This window comes from Coregonus clupeaformis, chromosome 1 (assembly GCF_020615455.1).
Source record: "Coregonus clupeaformis isolate EN_2021a chromosome 1, ASM2061545v1, whole genome shotgun sequence".
NCBI lineage: Eukaryota > Metazoa > Chordata > Actinopteri > Salmoniformes > Salmonidae > Coregonus > Coregonus clupeaformis.
Genome location: NC_059192.1, coordinates 77,603,782 through 77,624,282, shown reverse-complemented (window position 1 = coordinate 77,624,282; position 20,501 = coordinate 77,603,782). Strand labels below are relative to the sequence as shown.

Genomic DNA, 20,501 nt, shown 5'->3' with positions numbered 1-20,501 from the left:
CTCCAGCAGCCGTGGAGCCATCGTCCCAAATGGCACCTCAGTCCCTATATAGTTCACTACTTTTGACCAGGGCCCATAGGGAGACCATAGGGCTCTGGTCAAAAGTAGTGAACTATGTAGGGAATAGGGTGCCATTTCGGACGTATTAATAGAGATCCGGGAGTCTGGGAGAATCCAGTTAGAACCCCACAAACCCTGTGGAGATTACCCAGCTCTGTGGTCTGTACTACGACACCAGGACACCCAGGCTTGGGGCTGGATCTGGCCTGCCCTGGACCCCATTTTGCTAATGATGGAGGTTTAGCTGTTTTCCCATCATGTTTTCCAATACAGTAGTCAGGACCAAAACTGATTAGCTTGCTGCAACCACACCTTCAATCATTCATCGGAAAGTGGTTAGAATGGGTGAAAGATATACACAGCTTGGTATTATGGTAACAGTCAAACTCTTTATGCATCTGTTGCTTTACTTCTTCAAGGCTTTGGAAATGTGGTGTGAAGGCATTGTTTGAACTCAAGGAACATTTGACAGACCACCCACGCCTGTTGTTTTAATGAACAATTATCTGCGTCATGGCAACACGAACTTGGCAACATACCATTTTATTCAGAGTCTTCAGTAAACATTTAAGAAAGGAATAATAATATCAAACTCCACATTTCAGACAGTTCTACATTACTGATTTTCTCTAGACCACTTGTTGACCTGGCGAGGAAAAACTCCTGGTCCTTAGTATTGGACATCGTAACCTTTTAATAGCAAAGCCAAGACAGTCAAGAGAGTTAAATGAGAGTTAATATTTAGTGGTTTTAAACTGACAGATGGCGCATAGAAAGTGGAGTGTTGTTTGGAGTGTTGTTTAGAAAGTTGATTAAAAAGTAATCTACTAAAGCAAATTGAATCACTGATGATCGATAATCTCACAGCAATTTACTTCACAAAAATGTATTCAAGTTAAGTTACAACACATAGCGACAATGTTGTTGACCAGTTATATCCATGGAATTATTGTAAACTTTAAACAAACTTTACACACACACTTTGAGGCACATACATACACACAGCTTACTGCAGGTGTTTGTAAGGTAAGGAAAATACATTTGTGGTTGGGGGATAATGGTTGGATACATCAAGGGAAGTCAGGTTTCTCAGGGAAGGTACATCCTGCCCGTCTGATAATGACATTGGCTGCGTAGTGGCCCGCACGGATACACTCCTCCAACGGCCTCTCCTGGACCAGCTCTGACAGGAAGCCTGGGAGGAGAGAGAGGCGAGAAGCAAGGGTCAGGGGTCAGTAAAAGAATAGAGCAGAGAAGAAACGTTTATTATAGTGTCACTTCTCAATATAACATTTGACAGAATGGTTTGAATTACAGGGGGGCTAGGGAGAGCTGGGCACCCCTATAAGACAATCAGAACTCCCCTGGAGATGTATCAAAGAAATAGGGAACATGGGAATATAATTGGTTAATTGGGAATCTATCTACATGCTGTGGAGAGGATTATTGGCAGAAACTAGAGAGAAACCAGGAAGGAGACAGACTAGTGTACTGCACCTCCCACAAAGGCATCTCCTGCTCCGTTAGTGTCCACGATGTCGTTCTGGTCAATGTCCAGGACAGGAAACATGGTCACCTTCTCACCTGGGGGCCAAAGACAGAGAGACAGAGACAGAGAGAGAGACAGAGAGACAGAGAGACAGAGACAGAGAGAGAGAAGAAATTGAGGATTAGGCATATGGTTTGTTCATTATTATGATCTATATCAGGGTTTCCCAAAGTAGGTCCTGGGGCCCCCCCTGGGCGCACTTTTTGTTTTTTGCCCTAGCACTACACAGCTGATTCAAATAACCAACCCATCATCAAGCTTTGATTATTTAAATCAGCTGTGTAGTGCTAGGGCAAAAACCAACCAGGACCGACTTTGGGAAACCCTGATCCATATGACCCTGGGTCAAAGATCAAAGAATACCATGCTTCCAAATGTCATACACACTGTGATCAGTCAGTTGAGTGTAATTTCACAAGAGATATCTTCAGGTGTGATTTGGCCAATTTCACTATACAATAAAAATGCATAGTGGTGACATGCCTCTACACTTTCAACTCAGTATCATATCAAGATGGATAAGGGTTCCAGGCCATGAAAGAACAAGTTAAGCTTTCACTTTAAGGTTTCACTTTGAAATCCATTAAATGAGTGCCGTACAGATGTAGGATCTAAATTTGATCAACCTGTTCGCGAATAACTTTCCTGCAATGCAGGAAATGTAAACTTGTAGTGTATTTGAGGTTTAAAAAGTATTCTGAAGTTTGTAATTTCCACTTAGAAATGTCAGATTTGATTGTCCCGTACGAAAAATGTATAAACCCCTACAAAAATCTCCATGAATTATAATCCTGTTGCTGCAGGATTATTTTCCTGCTTTAGCAATCTGGCTCAAATTAAGATCCTACATCTGTATATTATCTTCAGTGGGATGTATTGCTTCAATTATCAGTAGCACATGTACTTCAAAAGAAACGTCAAGTCAAAAGAAAGGAAACTGGCAGGGAGGAGGAGGAGAAAAAAAAAGTAAAAATCTACCAGACAACAAAGTCTTGAGGTATAGAATGACATTAGATCAGCAACTTCTGTCAGTACAATCCAAACCACACACAGGGTCTTCAAACAAGGCAAGGGCTGCATCCCAAATGGCACCCTATTCCCTATCTAGTGCACTACTTTTGACCAGAGCCCTATCAAAAGTAGTGTACTATATTAGAAGTAGGGTGCCATTTGGGATGCAGCCAAGGGCTCTGGTGCCGACATGAACCTTCAAACAGGTGTGGGAGACAAAAGACTGACGTTTGGATGAAAGGAACACGAGGAGGCTGACAGAGTTCTTATTGGGTCGGAAAGATCTAGGAGTTTGGGTTTTAAAGCCACAATCTGCAATTTGTTTTCAATGGGTATATACACTGAGTGTACAAAACATTAGGAACACCTTCCTAATATTGAGTTGCACCCCCTTTTGCACTCAGAACATCCTCAATTTGTCGGGCATGGACTCTACAAGGTGTCGAAAGCGTTCCACAGGGATGCTGGCCCATGTTGACTCCAATGCTTCCCACAGCTGTGTCAAGTTGGCTGGATGTCCTTTGGGTGTTGGACCATTCTTGACACACACGGGAAACTGTTGAGCGTGAAAAAAAACCAGCAGCGTTGCAGTTCTTGACACAAACCGGTGCGCCTGGCACCTACTACCATACCCCATTCAAAGGCACTTCACTCTTTTGTCTTGAACATTTTTTATTTTATTTTTATTTAACCTTTATTTAACCAGGCAAGCCAGTTGAGAACAAGTTCTCATTTACAACTGCGACCTGGCCAAGATAAAGCAAAGCAGTGCGATAAAAACAACAACACAGAGTTACATATGGGGTAAAACAAAACATAAAGTCAAAAATACAACAGAAAATATATATACAGTGTGTGCAAATGTGGCAAGTTATGGAGGTAAGGCAATAAATAGGCCATAGTACAAAATAATTCCCAAATCAAATCAAATCAAATTTTATTGGCCACATGCGCCGAATACAAGAGGTGCAGACATTACAGTGAAATGCTTACTTACAGCCCTTAACCAACAGTTCATTTATTTTTAATAAAAAAGTAAAATAAAACAACAACAAAAAAGTATTGAGAAAAAAAGAGCAGAAGTAAAATAAAATAACAGTAGGGAGGCTATATATACAGGGGGGTACCGGTGCAGAGTCAATGTGCGGGGGCACCGGCTAGTTGAGGTAGTTGAAGTAATATGTACATGTGGGTAGAGTTAAAGTGACTATGCATAAATAATTAACAGAGTAGCAGCAGCGTAAAAAGATGGGGTGGGGGGGCAGTGCAAATAGTCTGGGTAGCCATGATTAGCTGTTCAGGAGTCTTATGGCTTGGGGGTAGAAGCTGTTGAGAAGTCTTTTGGACCTAGACTTGGCACTCCGGTACCGCTTGCCGTGCGGTAGCAGAGAGAACAGTCTATGACTAGGGTGGCTGGAGTCTTTGACAATTTTGAGGGCCTTCCTCTGACACCGCCTGGTATAGAGGTCCTGGATGGCAGGAAGCTTGGCCCCAGTGATGTACTGGGCCGTACGCACTACCCTCTGTAGTGCCTTGCCAGGCGGTGATGCAACCAGTCAGGATGCTCTCGATGGTGCAGCTGTAGAATATCTTGAGGATCTGAGGACCCATGCCGAATCTTTTCAGTCTCCTGAGGGGGAATAGGCTTTGTTGTGCCCTCTTCACGACTGTCTTGGTGTGTTTGGACCATGATAGTTCGTTGGTGATGTGGACACCAAGGAACTTGAAGCTCTCAACCTGTTCCACTACAGCCCCGTCGATGAGAATGGGGGCGTGCTCAGTCCTCTTTTTTTTCCTGTAGTCCACAATCATCTCCTTTGTTTTGGTCATGTTGAGGGAGAGGTTGTTATCCTGGCACCACACGGCCAGGTCTCTGACCTCCTCCCTATAGGCTGTCTCATCGTTGTCGGTGATCAGGCCTACCACTGTTGTGTCATCGGCAAACTTAATGATGGTGTTGGAGTCGTGCCTGGCCATGCAGTCATGGGTGAACAGGGAGTACAGGAGGGGACTGAGCACGCACCCCTGAGGGGCCCCCGTGTTGAGGATCAGTGTGGCAGATGTGTTGTTACCTACCCTTACCACCTGGGGCTGGCCCGTCAGGAAGTCCAGGATCCAGTTGCAGAGGGAGGTGTTTAGTCCCAGGATCCTTAGCTTAGCGAGCCATGACCAGCCTTTCAAAGCACTTCATGGCTACAGACGTCAGTGCTACGGGTCGGTAGTCATTTAGGCAGGTTATCTTAGTGTCCTTGGGCACGGGGACTATGGTGGTCTGCTTGAAACATGTTAGTATTACAGACTCAGTCAGGGACATGTTGAAAATGTCAGTGAAGACACTTGCCAGTTGGTCAGCACATGCTCGGAGTACACGTCCTGGTAATCCGTCTGGCCCTGCGGCCTTGTGAATGTTGACATACTAATTACAATTAGTATTAACACGGGAATGATATATGTGCAAGAAATGATGTGCAAATAGAGATACTGGGGTGCAAATGAGCAAAAGAAATAACAATATGGGAATGAGGTAGTTGGGTGGCCTAATTTCAGATGGGCTGTGTACAGGTGCAGTGATCGGTAAGGTGCTCTGACAACTGATGCTTAAAGTTAGTGAGGGAGATAAGAGTCTCCAGCTTCAGAGATTTTTGCAGTTCGTTCCAGTCATTGGCAGCAGTGAACTGGAAGGAATGGAAGCCAAAGGAGGTGTTGGCTTTGGGGATGACCAGTGAGATATACCTGCTGGAGCGCATACTACATTCACCCTCTGTATGGCACACATACACAATCCATGTCTCAATTGTCACAAGGCTTAAAAATCCTTCTTTAACCTGTCTCCTCCCCTTCATCTACACTGATTGAAGTGGATTTAACAAGTGACATCAATAAGGGATTATAGCTTTCAGCTTGATTCAGCTGGTCATTTTATGTGGTAGTCCCCTGTAGCTCAGTTGGTAGAGCATGGCGCTTGCAACGCCAGGGTTGTGGGTTTGTTTCCCACGGGGGGCCAGTATTAAAATGTATGCACTCACTAACTGTAAGTCGCTCTGGATAAGAGCGTCTGCTAAATGACTAAAATGTAAATGTCATGGAAAGTACAGGTGTTCCTAATGTTTTGTACACTCAGTGTATAGCTATCACTATTACCATAAATAGCTGTAATATTGCAGATTGCACCTTTAAAGAAACAAGAAAAGTGCTAACAACAATCCGAATGTATGGTGACGAGGCTGCTAATGGAACAACAGTTCACTGACTAATTTTCTAGTTGCAAGACAACCCAGCCTCATCAATTTCAACAAAATTCCTAAACATCCTCAGAGTCCAGTGTCATACAGGAATAAGACTCACAGTAAAAAACTTCATTCCTACACTCAACTAAGCCTAATTCTCTTGAATTACACAGTACATTGTGCACATACTGTAGATGTCTCTGACCATAACTTGATACCATTTCAAACAAATCAAGCCACCATGTGAAAATAAAATAAATAAATTGTCAGCAATGGTTTCACAGATGCTGGTGTTATGACCTGACCTGATATCAGTAAGGTTCTAACCATATAATGTCTATGGTTTTAACACTCCTTGATTAACGTAGCCTACGTGGCACAGTGACCAGTCGGTCACATTGATATGTCCAACTATATCAGCACATATGGCTTCTCAGTCTGAGAGAACATCCCGCCCTCATTTCAAGGAAGCAGCTGACTGTCACTTTGATAATAAATTACAATAAAACCGAGATCCTTTTAGGATCAGCTAATTAGCGCCATAATGACTTTGCTTAATTAATGTTGCAGATGAAGCATGTGGACCCTCCCTCCTCCCTCTTGAAAATGATTAACCGCACGCACATCTTAACATGTACATTGTGCTTATAATAAATCACAGTTTGTTAACTGTAGAATAATTGACCGATTAAAATGATCAATTGTGAGATGTGTGTTTATTTAAAGAGGAGGAATTAATTAAAAACACCTACACAAGACAATATCTGTGTTCCAAATGGCACCCTATTCCTTTGTGTCCCAAATGGCACCCTATTCCCTCTATAGTGCACCTTTATTTTTTTAATAGTACACTACCCACAGGGCTATGGTCAAAAGCAGTGCACTTTCAAGGGAATAGGGTGCCATTTGGGACGCATACATAGTCTTGTGTTGGTGTTTTTAATTAAAACCTCTCTTTATAATACATTTAGAATAATAGAATCTAGTATAATTATTGAGCATGGATTCCAAACACGATTATTATTAACGCAGACGTTCAGTTTAATAGCCCTTAGGATGTTACAGGTTTTGTTTTTTCCATTTTCTTTTTAGGTTGGACTTTTAGCACATATAGTACATTAGCATGTAGGGCGCACAGATTGGTGTCACCTCATTAGTCAGTATGTGTTACACCTGTGCTGGTTGCCATGTCGTTAGTAGGAAGGCGTTTCACCCGTGCTGGCCCAGGTGCTATATAAGAGTGGCTGGCCCAGTGCTCTTGAGAGAAGGAGGGTTTACACCTTTAGTTGGTGCTCCCTTTTTGATTTCTAGAAAACATTAATTTGTCTGATCTGCCCTGTTATTGTTTTGCGCCACCTTTTTGGTTTGCCTCCTGTTTTTAAGTTTGGTGTTGGTTTTAATTTTGTTTGCCTCTTCTTGGGCAAATTTAGTGGGTGCTCTTGGTGGGTGCCTTTTAGGTTCCAGTTGTTGTTGCTAGTCAACTTTCAGTGGACACCCCATGAGTCTTTCATAACCCCTCCAAAAACCCTTTAACGAGGATCTATTGGAGGGCAATAAAATGCAGAAGGTAAATATGTTTACCCAGTTTCAAACAAAAGGTTATTTTCTCAAATATTTCCAGAGTGGGCGGCAGAGGAGGAAGAGAAACCAACCATCTGAGACGTAACCAGCTGGAAACTGAAGGGGCTAGTTGATTATAAAGCTGAACTTTGTAATGATAATTACATATCACATATTAGGCCTACCTATACTAAGAAAAACACCAGCAACACATATTGCCATGATTTGATGTAACCTTTATTTAACCAGGTTAGTCATTGAGAACACACTCTCTTTTACAATAACAACCTGACCATGATGCCATAACCTACACACTAAGTAGAGAGAAACTATACTTTAAACAGAGTAGTACTGAATAATCCCTTTCACTAATGTATTCTAAACATGAACTTTGTAATGGCATTCACATATCTTGCACTAACTCTATGATGCAGCCACTAAATCGCAACACACACAACCACACCTACAAAGTTGTACAGAGAATAACTGAATAATAGATTTTGTCAGTGAATAATACCACCCCTACTGCTTGACCGGATATAAATATATTGATATGCTCTTCACCTCTGAGTTGATGCTTACGACAATGGTAGGAAGTGTTATGACAGCCTTATGTAGTGTTATGTCACTTATGTAGCTTTACGAAAGTGTAGATTAGTTGTTTCTTACACTTGTCATTTCTTTACTAGCACTGACTTTGCTGAGCGCCTTTAAGTTTGACTTACGATGACTGAGATATGTGGTTGTCCTACCTAGCTACCTGGAGTGTCTGCTAAATGTAAATTAAGCCTTATATGACCGTTCATTTTTTCCCATTTATTTGACAGTAAGTGTGACCCTCATAATAACTATAGAAACATCACACCACCACAGTGGAACACTCCCTTCCTCTTCCTCTGTCTGCTAATCCTCCCTTGCGTTTAATTTAATTTCACCAAGAGTAGGAAAGGTCACAACTTCTGAGAGTCAAATTAGTAAACTTGACTGAAACGTTAGCTCAGGTTACAAGTGCACCAAACTCCCAGGTGATGTGGAAACACAAAGACTTCATTGGCAGAGAACTGTCATGGTATGCTTCCCAAGTGGCACCCTATTGCCTATGTAGTGCACTACTTTTGACCAGAGCCCATGAAAAGTAGTACACTACATAGGCAATAGGGTGCCATTTGGGACACAGGCATGGAAATGGTCATAAACACGTCCCTGACAAAACGCTGTCTCTGACGTTGGCTGATGGCATGTCTGAACACATTTTACATTACATTTTAGTCATTTAGCAGACGCTCTTATCCAGAGCGACTTACAGTTAGTGAGTACATTATTTTTATTTATTTTTCATACTGGCCCCCCGTGGGAATCGAACCCACAACCCTGGCATTGCAAACACCATGTTCTAGTTTCCAACTGAGCTACAGCCGGCCATTCCCTCCCCTACCCTGGACGATGCTGGGCCAATTGTGCGCCACCCCATGGGTCTCCCGGTCGCGGCCGGCTACGACAGAGCCTGGATTCGAACCAGGATCTCTAGTGGCACAGCTAGCACTGCAATGCAGTGCCTTGGACCACTGCGCCACTCGGGAGACATCACTTCAGCGTAATAACTTCACATTTCACTGTCTGTAATTGAGGGGAGGGTCACCAAGTGCAGTCAGTCATTTTAACTTCAACTGTACCCTTTCTTAAACGGCTCAGTCTCTTCAAGAACTACTATACTGAACAAAAATATTAGCGCAACATGCAACAATTTCAATGATTCTACTGAGTTAGTTCATATAAGGAAATCAGTAATTTGAAATAAATTCATTGGGCCCTAATCTATGGATTTCACATGACTGGGCAGGGGCGCAGCCATGGGTGGGCTTGGGAGGGCATAGGCCCACCCACTTGGGAGCCAGGCCCAGCCAATCAGAATGAGTTTTCCCCCCACAAAAGGGCTTTATTACAGACAGAAATACTCCTCAGTTTCATCAGCTGTCTGGGTGGCTGGCCTCAGACGATCCCTCAGGAGAAGAAGGCGGATGTGGAGGTCCTGGGCTGGCGTGGTTAAACGTGGTCTGCGGTTGTGAGGCCGGTTGGACGTACTGCCAAATTCTCTAAAACGACATTGGGGTGGCTAATAGTAGAGAAATGAACATTCAATTTTCTGGCAACAGCTCTGGTGGACATTCCTGCAGTCAGCATTACAATTGTGCGCTCCCTCAACTTCAGATATCTGTGGCATTGTATTGTGACAAAACTGCACATTTTAGATTGACCTTTGATTGTCCCCAACTCAAGGTGCACTTGTGTAATGATCATGCTGTTTAATCAGCTTCTTGATATGCCACACCTGTCAGATGGATGGATTATCTTGGCAAAGGAGAAACGCTCACTAACAGGGATGTAAACACATTTCTGCACAACATTTGAGAGAAATAAGCTTTTTGTGCATATGGAAATTTTTGGGATATTTTATTTCAGCACATGAAACATGGGACCAACACTTTGAATGTTGCGTTTATATTTTTGTTCAGTATAAAACAAAATAATAATGATATGGTGGGTTTGCTCATTGAATCAACAAGGTAATTGGTTGGCTTGCTGTGCTGGGGTGGCCTGTTGGGGGATGTGTGGGTGGGTGTTGACTCAAGTGTTACTGTCTAACAGTTAACCTGTAGGATTGATTCAAGAAAGAAAGAAACCGGGATTTGTTTTCAGAATGAAATACATCCTTGGTAACAGTTCGCAGTTGTCTGGCTTTTGTTCTATTTCATCTTTCCCTAATTAACAAGGCTTGAATGCTTTGCTAATCAAAAGGAATTCAACAGGCGACTCGCTTTGAAATGTGCACCAATGAAGTACTTTGTTAATTACTATTTTTTCAGAACAATGTGTATTATTCACACCATTCCAATAACTTGAGACAAATATAGGGTACTATTATGTGAAAATAAAGACATTTATACCCTGGATATTTAGCCTACTAAATGATGAGTACACAGAGCCTTGCTTGGCTTATTAAGTCACTACATGCTCTTTTTAATTAGAAATCAATGTGATTGTAATGCGACAGACGTCAGGTAAAAGTTTAAATTAATGCCTTGCCAGAATGGTGCACTATATGTCAACACTGTCAATACATTCCACTATGATGGCTAATTCAACAGAGTTGGAATGAATGATACTTATTTTTCTGGAACACGTCCTTAATGGCTTGAACATACCAATAGCGTTTGCCTGCCGAGACCGAGTACAAAACGATTTTACACGTAGAATCGCCTGAAGATATCGCCAGTCAGACAGACATCAACAGTGCGCTGAGCGATCGATAGACGAACAGGAGATCTACATTCAGTGCAATGTGTGTGAGACCCTTAACATTTCAGCCAAACTGTCAGAAAGAGAAAACAACATTATCACTTTCTTGGCAAACCCGTCAGTTTAGCAGCAAGCACATTGACGTTAAATCTGTTTCTGTGTCATAACTAGCAGCATCTTTATTCACAATCGAGTTCTAAAAAACTAAAACATATGACTGTATTTACTGTACCCACAGACAAAAAAGATCCTCGCCGCTGAGTAGACCAAGATCCCTTTGGTGAGAGATGAGAGAAAACACTGATGGGAGATGCCACGGAAAAGAGTACAGGTCACCCACACAGTCAGCTGCTAATTGATTCCATCTCTCGCTGGAATATGAAATACAAACAGGGCAGCCCGTATGCATAAAGCAGCATATCAGAGTAAGAGTGCTGATTTAGGATCAGGTCCCCCCTGTCCATGCAATCATATTCATTATGATCTATATGGCAAAACTGATCCTAGATCAGAATTTTGTCATGTATAGTGTTTGTAGCGTAGATTCTGAAATTATTTGTCGATTATATTCTCTCTTTTGTTTATCATCTTTATTCTGTCTTTTGATTCTGTTTAATGTGGGTGCACCATTTCACTAAATCAAATTCCGGGTATATTTAAATGTACTTGGCAAATAAAGGTGATTTTGATTCTGAAATCATATTGCATACCATGCTTACATGGACCTGATCCTAGATCAGCACTCCTACTCTGAGAATACAGATCCAGGTGCCTTTTACTAGGAAGTGTTCAAAGTCAAACATACAATCCAGCTTCTGGCCTATAGGCCTAGAGCTTCGGTCCACTGTGGCTTGGAATGACTCTACCTTATTTGATTAACACGAGTAGTAGATAGACCTAGTCTTTTATTTCACACAGTTAAAACCCTCTGAGCCACAGACAGCTTTCCTGGCTGCCTTGCCTTAGCCCCTGAGAGCCTTAAAACTCCATTGGAGAGAGAGGCTGCATCCCAAATGGCACACAGTTCCCTGTATACTACACTATTTTTGACCGGAGCCCTATGGGCCCTAATGCACTATAAAGCGAGCCTTGTCAGGCTTTATCTAGCTGGTCCTTATCAGCGATTAGAGCAGCAGCCCTCTCTCTGCTCAACGATCGTTTATTAAATCTCCTGCACCGTTAAGGTTCAGGGCACAGTCATCTTAATCAGTGCTTTAATGGGTCTATAAGCAAAAGTGCAGTGTAGTTCAGCAGTGTCAGTGGCTGGCTCAGTGGCTAGATTGGCAGTGGCTGGCTCAGTGGCTAGATTGGCAGTGGCTGGCTCAGTGGCTAGATTGGCAGTGGCTAGATTGGCAGTGGCTGGCTCAGTGGTTAGATTGGCAGTGGCTGGCTCAGTGGTTAGATTGGCAGTGGCTGGCTCAGTGGTTAGATTGGCAGTGGCTGGCTCAGTGGTTAGATTGGCAGTGGCTGGCTCAGTGGTTAGATTGGCAGTGGCTAGATTGGCAGTGGCTGGCTCAGTGGCTAGATTGGCAGTGGCTGGCTCAGTGGCTAGATTGGCAGTGGCTGGCTCAGTGGCTAGATTGGCAGTGGCTGGCTCAGTGGCTAGATTGGCAGTGGCTGGCTCAGTGGCTAGATTGGCAGTGGCTGGCTCAGTGGCTAGATTGGCAGTGGCTGGCTCAGTGGCTAGATTGGCAGTGGCTAGATTGGCAGTGGCTGGCTCAGTGGTTAGATTGGCAGTGGCTGGCTCAGTGGTTAGATTGGCAGTGGCTGGCTCAGTGGTTAGATTGGCAGTGGCTGGCTCAGTGGTTAGATTGGCAGTGGCTGGCTCAGTGGTTAGATTGGCAGTGGCTAGATTGGCAGTGGCTGGCTCAGTGGCTAGATTGGCAGTGGCTGGCTCAGTGGCTAGATTGGCAGTGGCTGGCTCAGTGGCTAGATTGGCAGTGGCTGGCTCAGTGGCTAGATTGGCAGTGGCTGGCTCAGTGGCTAGATTGGCAGTGGCTGGCTCAGTGGCTAGATTGGCAGTGGCTGGCTCAGTGGCTAGATTGGCAGTGGCTGGCTCAGTGGCTAGATTGGCAGTGGCTGGCTCAGTGGCTAGATTGGCAGTGGCTGCTAAATAAAGAAGATACATTTACATAGCTAGCTCTAACTTGACACTAGGCTAGGCACATTAGGCAGGTTTAGGCAGTGTCCCCAACGGCACCCTATTCCCTATATAGTGGACTACTTTTGACCTGGGCCTTGTTTGATGGTAGGAGGTGATGAAAGAGGCAGTTTATTACACAAATGAAGGGCAGGGGAAAGAAACACATTTTCTGACAATTATACCACGGGGGAAATTATACCACGGGGGAAATTATACCAGGGACATTATACCACGGGGGAAATGGATTCTCTTCATTCTCCCTCCATCCTTAAATCACTGTAAAATGGTTGAACGTGATGTCACAGAGTTTCTAAACCCAGAGGCGCAACATCACGAGACTTCCGGGAACGCTTGCGAATCAGACCAAGCTGAAGTTTGGGATTTGAGAAGTCAATGATAGAAGTAAAAAAATATTATGTAGTTCTCTATCTAAAGGCACAACCTAGATTCGAGCCAATGTGTTAAGTAGTTTAACATGTTATTATTCCAACCTCGTGAAAGTGACAAACTGACACATTTTCATTTTTGTCAAAAACTACTTTATATCAAAGGATTGTCTTTGATTTGACAGCCTGCGCATGCGCAGTTCGGCACGAGACGACCATTAGACCCGATGACGTGTTTCTACGCATGAGCTTAGCTAGCCAACGTCGCCCTGACATCACCTACAAGTGTGATCTGGGATTTCTATTGGAGAAGCAGTTTCTGCCTATCTTCATACTGTACTGTCTTTGGTGACGTGCAGAGGCTGGCAAATGATCAAATCCTGACAGGCGGACAAATTGCAAACAAAACGAGAGATCAAGTTTATTAGAGCACCGCCTCTGGGAAACATCTTTAATACTCTTTTTACAAGGACATTTATTTGGCTCTGTACGCACACACACACACACACACACACACACACACACACACACACATTGAATGTAATTAAACTACAGCTCCCTCCTTGCTAGTGCTATTGTTCACTCTGCTCCCCTCCCACAGCAGCTAACACATGATCACGTTCCACTCCCTTATGGAAAAAAACTCATTAATTTCAAGTGATCACGTGATTTAATGTGAAGTTAATGTGATTAACATGTGAAGCAACATGTGAAACAATGCGATAACAAAACTACACGTGACAACATGTAAGCACATGATCTCGTGAAATTAATGCTAAATAAATGTGACAACATGGGGATGCAAAACATGTGAGAACATGAAACTACGCGTAACATGTGAGCACGTGAAAACATGATCTCATGTGAAATTTCTTTGACCACGTGGGGATGCAACATTTCAACATGTGATACCATGAAAATACACGCAACAACATTTGAGCACGTGAAAGCCCAGATGTCAAATGTAATTTAGAATACTTTACTTTAAAAGGCATAATTTACATTAATTCAATTTAAACAGTCATGGTCCCCTGCAGGTTTTGTTTAGTTCCCACTTTGTTCCAGGGACGTTCCCAAGGACCTTTTTAGGACGTTCTTAGAACGTTGTGTCATGGTCCCCTGGAGGTTTTTGTCTAGTTGCGGTGAAAATACGGTAAATCTACAACTAGTTACTGTATTTTTACAACTAAATTAAGGGATGAATTTTAAATGACAGTATGCTGCTGTATTCTGATTACTTGGGACTCAACCTCACTTGGGATTTGAACTCACAACCTCTTGGTTTCTAGCTACCTGAAGTTCCTGCTGAGCCACAAGGTCTATGGACATATTGGAGATTGGCTATATATTTATTGCCAAGAATACATTTCTGCACTTTGCCTAAATTTGCAGTAAAAATAAAGTACATGTCTATAAAATGACAGTATGCTGCTGTATTCTGATTTCAATTACTGTAAAATCTTGTACCGTGAACACAATTGGGACTCAGCCTTAAATGGGATTTGAACTAATAATCTCTTGGTCGCTAGCAACCTGTAATGTTCTGCTACAGTGCATCTACACCACCAGATCTGTGAGTGTGAAGGAGATATGGCCACAGACTTATTGGCAAGAATGCATTTCTGCACTAAAAGCTGCCCAGAATCTAGTAAATAATTGTACAATTATCACCACCAATGTAACATCAACGTTAACCTAACGTAGCCAGGCGTAAAATAAATGCCTAAAACTAGATCCCCCACATTCTGGTTTTGACGAGAATAGAAAAAACTCTCGGGTGAGGTTCTCTTCTACACTGTTCAACCAATCCAGTAAATGTGAAGTAGGAGTGCCGCATTGTTAACGTCCAAAAGCAGGCTCTCTTACATTTCCCCCTGAAAACCGGAACTTCCGTTTGTTGGCAACTCCGCTAAGGCTACATCAACGTTGTCACGATCGTCGTAGGGAATAGACCAAGGCGCAGCGTGATGAACGAACATGTTTAACTTTATTATCTTTAGTGATAATAGACAACAATAAACAAAACAAGAAACGACTCGTGAAGTCCACGGTAACAATGACCAACACGGAACAAGAACCCACAAACACAAAGGGAAAACAGACAGATTAAATATGGCTCCCAATCAGAGACAACCAACGACAGCTGACACTCGTTGCCTCTGATTGGGAGTCACTCAGGCAAACATAGAAACAGACGAACTAGAACCCCCAACATATAAATATAACACATAGAATACACACACCCTGGCTCAACATATAGAGTCCCAGAGCCAGGGTGTGACAGTACCCCCCCCTAAAGGCGCGGACTGCGACCGCGCCTCAACTTGAACAAAACAGGGGAGGGCTGGGTGGGCATTCCTCCTCGGCGGCGGTTCTGGCTCCGGCCTTGCCCACCACCCTCCAATAAACCCCCCATAGCGCCCCTGGTCCAGTCTGGCCCCGCTGGCTGGAGCTGAACTGGACGTAGCAGGAGCGATTAGCTTCAGCTCCGTAGTGGAGCAGTTGACCGGTACCTTACCAGGCACCGGTGACCCAGGCACGGGTTGTGCTGGACTGACGACGCGCACCCCTGGCTTAGTGCGTGGAGGAGGAACGGGCCTTACCAGGCTGACGACGCGCACCCCTGGCTTGGTGCGTGGAGGAGGAACGGGCCTTACCAGGCTGACGACTCGCACCCCTGGCTTAGTGCGAGTAGCAGGAACAGGCCGGGCCGGGCTGGCGACGCGCACCGTAGGCTTGGTGCGTGGAGCAGCAACGGGCCTTACCAGGCTGACGTCTCGCACCCCTGGCTTGGTGCGAGTAGCAGGAACAGGCCGGACCGGGCTGGCGACGCGCACCGTAGGCTTGGTGCGTGGAGCAGCAACGGGCCTTACTAGGCTGACGTCTCGCACCCCTGGCTTGGTGCGAGTAGCAGGAACAGGCCGGACCGGGCTGGCGACGCACACCGTAGGCTTGGTGCGAGGAGCAGGGACAGGCCGGACCGGGCTGGCGACGCACACCGTAGGCTTGGTGCGAGGAGCAGGGACAGGCCGGACCGGGCTGGCGACGCACACCGTAGGCTTGGTGCGTGGAGCAGGGACAGGCCGGACTGGGCTGGCGACGCACACCGTAGGCTTGGTGCGTGGAGCAGGGACAGGCCGGACTGGGCTGGCGACGCACACCGTAGGCTTGGTGCGTGGAGCAGGGACAGGCCGGACTGGGCTGGCGACGCACACCGTAGGCTTGGTGCGTGGAGCAGGGACAGGCCGGACTGGGCTGGCGACGCACACCGTAGGCTTGGTGCGTGGAGCAGGGACAGGCCGGACTGGGCTGGCGACGCACACCGTAGGCTTGGTGCGTGGAGCAGGGACAGGCCGGACCGGGCTGGCGACGCGCACCGTACACTTGGTGCGAGGGGCCGGAACAGGCCGGACCGTACTGGGGATACACACCACTGGCTCTACCTCGGGATCTGGAACGGGCCGGACCGGACTGGTAACACACCCCAGTACCTCTCGCCGTGCCTCTACACCTTCCTTCCCTACTTTGACCAGTGGCCCCCGTAACCTGGTGGCCTTCTGAATCCGCCCCTTTTCTGCCTCCGTCAGCCCCGTCGTCCATGCCATGTGCCCCCCCCTAAAAATTTCTTGGGGTTGCCTCTCGCCTGTCCGACGTTGACCCGTTTGGCGCCGCTGCTCCTCTCTCCGTCGCCTCTCTACAGTCTCACTCCATGGCCGGCGATCCATCCCGGCCAGGATTTCCTCCCAGGTCCAGGACCCTTTCCCGTCCAATATCTCCTCCCATGTCCAGGCTGCCTGCTCCTGGACACGCTGCTTGGTCCTTGTATGGTGGGTTCTTCTGTCACGATCGTCGTAGGGAATAGACCAAGGCGCAGCGTGATGAACGAACATGTTTAACTTTATTATCTTTAGTGATAATAGACAACAATAAACAAAACAAGAAACGACTCGTGAAGTCCACGGTAACAATGACCAACACGGAACAAGAACCCACAAACACAAAGGGAAAACAGACAGATTAAATATGGCTCCCAATCAGAGACAACCAACGACAGCTGACACTCGTTGCCTCTGATTGGGAGTCACTCAGGCAAACATAGAAACAGACGAACTAGAACCCCCAACATAGAAATATAACACATAGAATACACACACCCTGGCTCAACATATAGAGTCCCAGAGCCAGGGTGTGACAAATGTAAAACTAGCAGTGCTCAAGGACACTTGACGTAGAGTACAGTGGGGGAAAAAAGTATTTAGTCAGCCACCAATTGTGCAAGTTCTCCCACTTAAAAAGATGAGAGAGGCCTGTAATTTTCATCATAGGTACACGTCAACTATGACAGACAAATTGAGAAAATAAATTCCAGAAAATCACATTGTATGATTTTTTATGAATTTATTTGCAAATTATGGTGGAAATTATGGTGGAAAATAAGTATTTGGTCACCTACAAACAAGCAAGATTTCTGGCTCTCACCCAGACCAAAGAGCTGTCAAAGGACACCAGAAACAAAATTGTAGACCTGCACCAGGCTGGGAAGACTGAATCTGCAATAGGTAAGCAGCTTGGTTTGAAGAAATCAACTGTGGGAGCAATTATTAGGAAATGGAAGACATACAAGACCACTGATAATCTCCCTCGATCTGGGGCTCCACGCAAGATCTCACCCCGTGGGGTCAAAATGATCACAAGCAAAAATCCCAGAACCACACGGGGGGACCTAGTGAATGACCTGCAGAGAGCTGGGACCAAAGTAACAAAGCCTACCATCAGTAACACACTACGCCGCCAGGGACTCAAATCCTGCAGTGCCAGACGTGTCCCCCTGCTTAAGCCAGTACATGTCCAGGCCCGTCTGAAGTTTGCTAGAGTGCATTTGGATGATCCAGAAGAGGATTGGGAGAATGTCATATGGTCAGATGAAACCAAAATAGAAGTTTTTGGTAAAAACTCAACTCGTCGTGTTTGGAGGACAAAGAATGCTGAGTTGCATCCAAAGAACACCATACCTACTGTGAAGCATGGGGGTGGAAACATCATGCTTTGGGGCTGTTTTTCTGCAAAGGGACCAGGGCGACTGATCCGTGTAAAGGAAAGAATGAATGGGGCCATGTATCGTGAGATTTTGAGTGAAAACCTCCTTCCATCAGCAAGGGCATTGAAGATGAAACGTGGCTGGGTCTTTCAGCATGACAATGATCCCAAACACACCGCCCGGGCAACGAAGGAGTGGCTTCGTAAGAAGCATTTCAAGGTCCTGGAGTGGCCTAGCCAGTCTCCAGATCTCAACCCCATAGAAAATCTTTGGAGGGAGTTGAAAGTCCGTGTTGCCCAGCGCCAGCCCCAAAACATCACTGCCCTAGAGGAGATCTGCATGGAGGAATGGGACAAAATACCAGCAACAGTGTGTGAAAACCTTGTGAAGACTTACAGAAAATGTTTGACCTGTGTCATTGCCAACAAAGGGTATATAACAAAGTATTGAGAAACTTTTGTTATTGACCAAATACTTATTTTCCACCATAATTTGCAAATAAATTCATTAAAAATCCTACAATGTGATTTTCTGGATTTCTTTTTCTCATTTTGTCTGTCATAGTTGACGTGTACCTATGATGAAAATTACAGGCCTCTCTCATCTTTTTAAGTGGGAGAACTTGCACAATTGGTGGCTGACTACATACTTTTTTCCCCCACTGTATACATTTGGGGATTTGAATTTGCAACTGCTTGGTTGGGATGCATCAATGTTTCTGTAGTACCACCAGGTTCATACTCATTGCTTGGAACATACACTCACCGGCCAGTTTATTAGGTACACCCTTTTCACAAATGGATCACTCCTACAGACAGTGAGTCACGTGGCTTGCTATATAAAGCAGGCAGACGTCAAGGCATTCAGTTATGTTAGAATGGGCAAAACCAGTGACCTAAGCGACTTTGAGCGTGGTATGATCTTCGGTACCAGGCACGCCGGATCCAGTATCTCAGAAACGGCCGCCCTCCTGGGCTTTTCACGCACTAAAGTGTCTACAGTTTACAGAGAATGGTGCGACAAACAAAAAACATCCAGTCAGCGGCAGTCCTGTGGGCGGAAACTACTCGTTGATGAGAGGTCGAAGGAGAATGGCAAGAATCGTGCAAGCTAACAGGCGGGCCACAAACAGACATAACGCCTCAGTACAACAGGGGTGTGCAGAACGGCATCTCGGTACGCACAACTCATCGGTCATTATCACGGACGGGCTATTGCAGTAGACGACCACGCCAGGTTCCACTCCTATCAGCTAAAAACAAGAAGAACCGTCTCTAGTGGCACACAATCTCCTACACTGGACAATTGAGGAATGGAAAAACATTGCTTGGTCCTACGAATCCCAGTTCCTGTTGTGTTATGCTCATGGCAGAAGTCAAGATTTGGCGTAAGCAGCATGAGTCCATGGACCCATCCTACCTGGTGTCAACGGTACAGGCTTGTGGCAGTGGTATACCGCTGTCCATTCTGCGTGATGCCATCGCGTCAGCATGGACGAACCTCCCTGTGGAACGTTTCTGACTTGCAGAATCCATGCCCTGAAGAATTCAGGCTGTTTGGAGGCAAAGGGGGGTGTACCTAATAAACTGGTACACACTCAAATAATCAGGGTATGGTTAGGGTACAGTGTTGTTCCCTGGTTACAAAAAGGTCAAAAGGTACACTTCACAGGTACACATATAATCTACAGTTCGGTACCTTGTAGGTATGGAATATTTTTCTATCCAATATATTGAATATAAGGTACAATCATTACTGCACTTTAAAATATAGGTGGGGGTAATGTACTGGTTGGGGCTCATTAGCAAATATTGGGGCGTGATCAAATATATGTGTATTTGTGCCAACCGTCAGTGGAAGTGTTGTTTTGCAGTTTAAGTGTTTGATGGTTATGCTGATGCAAGTTGAGCACCGTCTGTTCTGCAAACTTGGCAAGATAATGCGTCAGTAATAAGCGGCACTGTAAAGAGGTTATTTTGCAATTTCCAGTAACTTAATGGCAACATAGCTGGAAACTACTTGTCAGTAAGTTATTGTAAAAGTCACAATAACTTACTGGCAAAACATTGCCAGTAACCTACAGGACACTTGCTGCCACTAGCAATCCATGTCAGTAACCTACTGTGCCTTCACTAACGTTTATGTTGACAACATGCACATCACATCATACTGTAGCAGCAGCAGCCTATCAGAAGATTGCAGGTGTGGCTTATTCGAGGCATGTCTTTCA

General features: G+C 45.0%; 1 protein-coding gene across 3 annotated transcripts in view; it reads right to left on the bottom strand.

Moving 5' to 3' along the window:
- Positions 1–520: 520 nt before the first annotated feature.
- adkb (adenosine kinase b) overlaps positions 521–20,501 on the bottom strand; it is a 277,396-nt gene continuing 257,415 nt past the window's right edge. For all 3 annotated transcript variants that reach the window (XM_041889368.2, XM_041889365.1, XM_041889367.1), the window contains exons 10-11: positions 1,558–1,644; positions 521–1,255 (exon numbers count right to left, since the gene is read on the bottom strand). In XM_041889368.2, coding sequence (XP_041745302.1) covers positions 1,131–1,255; positions 1,558–1,644 — 212 coding nt within the window. In that variant the 3' untranslated portion in view covers positions 521–1,130. The remainder of the gene's footprint in view (positions 1,256–1,557; positions 1,645–20,501) is intronic.